Genomic DNA, 2,500 nt, shown 5'->3' with positions numbered 1-2,500 from the left:
CCTACCTACCTATCAAACTGTCTGCCTAACTACTAGGGATGCTCCGATTTATCGGCCACCGATTTAAATCGGCCGATTTCACTCCAAATGACTCGATCGGTGATCGGTAAAAATGGCCGATCGCAAAAACCGATTTTTTTTTTTCTTCCCTGGGGAAGACAGATAACTGAACAGAAAACATAGGAGGACGTAACAGTATGTAAACCATGAAGGCCACGTTTATGATGTCTTTTATACAGCCATATCGACTGACTTGGGCTTCAGGCCCTAACTGGGTGATAGGCCAGAGTTTTACTATGCCATAAAAATGGGTCTGCGTTTGCTTGGTGCCTAATGGATCAAAACTTTTGTCTAAAAAGCAAAAAATATGTAGGCTATCCAGTCAGTAGGCCTACAGTTATGTATTTTTTTAAAAATCGGTATCGGTATCGGTTGATCTTGAGGAAAAAAATCGGTGATCGGTATCGGCCCCAAAAATCCAGATCGGAGCATCCCTACTAACTACCTATCTACTTGCCTGCCTACCTACCTACCTATCCAACTACCTACCAACCTGTCAGCCTGCCTACCTACTTATCTGTCTGCCTGCCTGCCTACCTACCTACCTGCCTACCTACCTACCTACCTATCTACCTACCTGCCTGCCTACCTACCTACTTACCTACCTAGTACCTACCTACCTGCCTGCCTGCCTACCTACCTACCTACCTATCTACCTACCTGCCTGCCTACCTACCTACTTACCTACCTAGTACCTACCTACCTGCCTGCCTGCCTACATACCTACCTACCTCCTATCAACCAATCTCCATGTATGGTTATAATATAATGTATTTATGTATTTACTGTTGAAACATATGATGCTTTTCTTATGCATATTATGTTTTCCCTCCTGTGTCTGCCTGTCTGTTTGCTTGTCTGTCTTTCTGTCTGCCTGTTTGTCTACCTGTCTGCCTGCCTGCCTGTTTGTCTACCTGTCTGCCTGCCTGTCTGTCTTTCTGTCTCTGTCTGCCTGCCTGCCTTTCTGTCTGCCTGTCTAACTGTTTTCCTCTCTGCCTGCTTGCCTGTCTGTCTACCTGTCTCTCTGCCTGTCTGTCTTTTTGTCTGTCTGTCTCTCTCTGCCTGCCTGTTTGTTTGTCTGCCTGTCTTTTTGTTTGTCTGTCTGTCTGTCTACCTGTTTTCCTCTCTGCCTGTCTGTCTGCCTGCCTCCCTACCTGTCTGTCTGTCTGCCTCCCTACCTGTCTGTCTACAGTACAGTGACTATGTCAGCTACGTGGAACCGTGTTTCAGGGGGACGCTGGTGCAGGCAGATCTGGACAACAGGGAGGTAACAACGCCACGTTTACCTCCTTAGCTAACACCTGCCTGCTATTAGCCTTTGTTAGCTAATACCTGCCTGCTACTAGCCTTTGTTAGCTAACACCTTCCTGCTACTAGCCTCTGTTAGCTAACATCTTCCTGCTACTAGCCTATGTTAGCTAACACCTTCCTGCTACTAGCCTCTGTTAGGGCTGGCTAACATACCTCTCCCTGCTGTTTACCTCATTAGCTAATACCTTCCTGTTATTAGCCTGTTAGTGGTAGCTAAGATACCCCCTCCCTGCTGCCAACAGACAGTCTGAGACAGATTAACATTAATCCTAGTCTACGCAGCGTCTTCAATGGAGATGTTCTTGGAAAGTGTGATTTGGTCCATGACTAGGGTTAATCTGTGTCCATGACTAAGGTTAATCTGAGAGCCGAGGGTGTGTGTGTGTGTGTGTGTCATAGATTCAGGTGGGGACCGCGCACAATACTGACAGCTTTACCATCGCATGACCACCCAGAAGGCTGATTGGCTAACCAGGCCTACAGATGTTACACACACACACGGCAGCTGACTCCTGAGTCCTGGGCATGTTAAGTAGAGGTAGTTGGTATCGAGTCAGTGGGTGATTAGTGTAGCGGCTGTCACTAACCCGGCTCAGAGAAAGTGACAAAATAGGGAGACAAGTCGAGGGTAAAGGTAAATGATTATTTTATTAATAACTAAAGCAAAATAAGTAATTTAGAAATGGGATGTGATAGTCAGTTTCATAGGGTGTGGGTGAGTGATCTGTATGTGGAATGTTGTAAGGGTGAAACAAAGGAACAAAAGGTTGCCACTAACAGAAGAGTCAAAAAAGGATAACCTGTATGGAGAGAGAGAGAGGGACTGATCCCCAATGCACAACCTAAATAGGCACAGGTGTGCTACATCAGCCAATCAGGCCTCCTCTCCCCACTGCCATCCTGCAACACAATCAGAACAAGGCAGCAGTGGAGGGAGGAGACCGTAACACCCCCCCCATAAAATTTGGGGACTAAAAAGGACCCAAAACAATTTCAAAATACTAACTTCAAAATTACAAAATAAACTTACCCCCTTAGCCACCAACCTGCACACCACAACAGCACACCTCAGCAACCACGGCCTATGGAAGCAATTTAAGAGGGTGAAGCCAGGGGAAGGATACAAAAA

The 2,500-nt window shown here is 46.4% G+C and overlaps 1 protein-coding gene across 1 annotated transcript in view; it reads left to right on the top strand.

Annotated features, from left to right (window-relative positions):
* The window catches only part of cacna2d4a (calcium channel, voltage-dependent, alpha 2/delta subunit 4a), a gene marked incomplete at both ends in the record, with an annotated part of 75,511 nt that overhangs the window by 12,152 nt on the left and 60,859 nt on the right, over window positions 1-2,500 (top strand). Inside the window, one exon of the mRNA XM_080538311.1 lies at window positions 1,253-1,327. Coding sequence (XP_080394437.1) covers window positions 1,253-1,327 — 75 coding nt within the window. The remainder of the gene's footprint in view (window positions 1-1,252; window positions 1,328-2,500) is intronic.

The sequence above is a fragment of the Nansenia antarctica genome (assembly GCF_963989245.1).
Source record: "Nansenia antarctica genome assembly, chromosome: 8".
Classification (NCBI taxonomy): domain Eukaryota; kingdom Metazoa; phylum Chordata; class Actinopteri; order Argentiniformes; family Microstomatidae; genus Nansenia; species Nansenia antarctica.
Note: the sequence above shows the minus strand (reverse complement) of the source record. Positions and strands in the feature narration are given on the sequence as shown.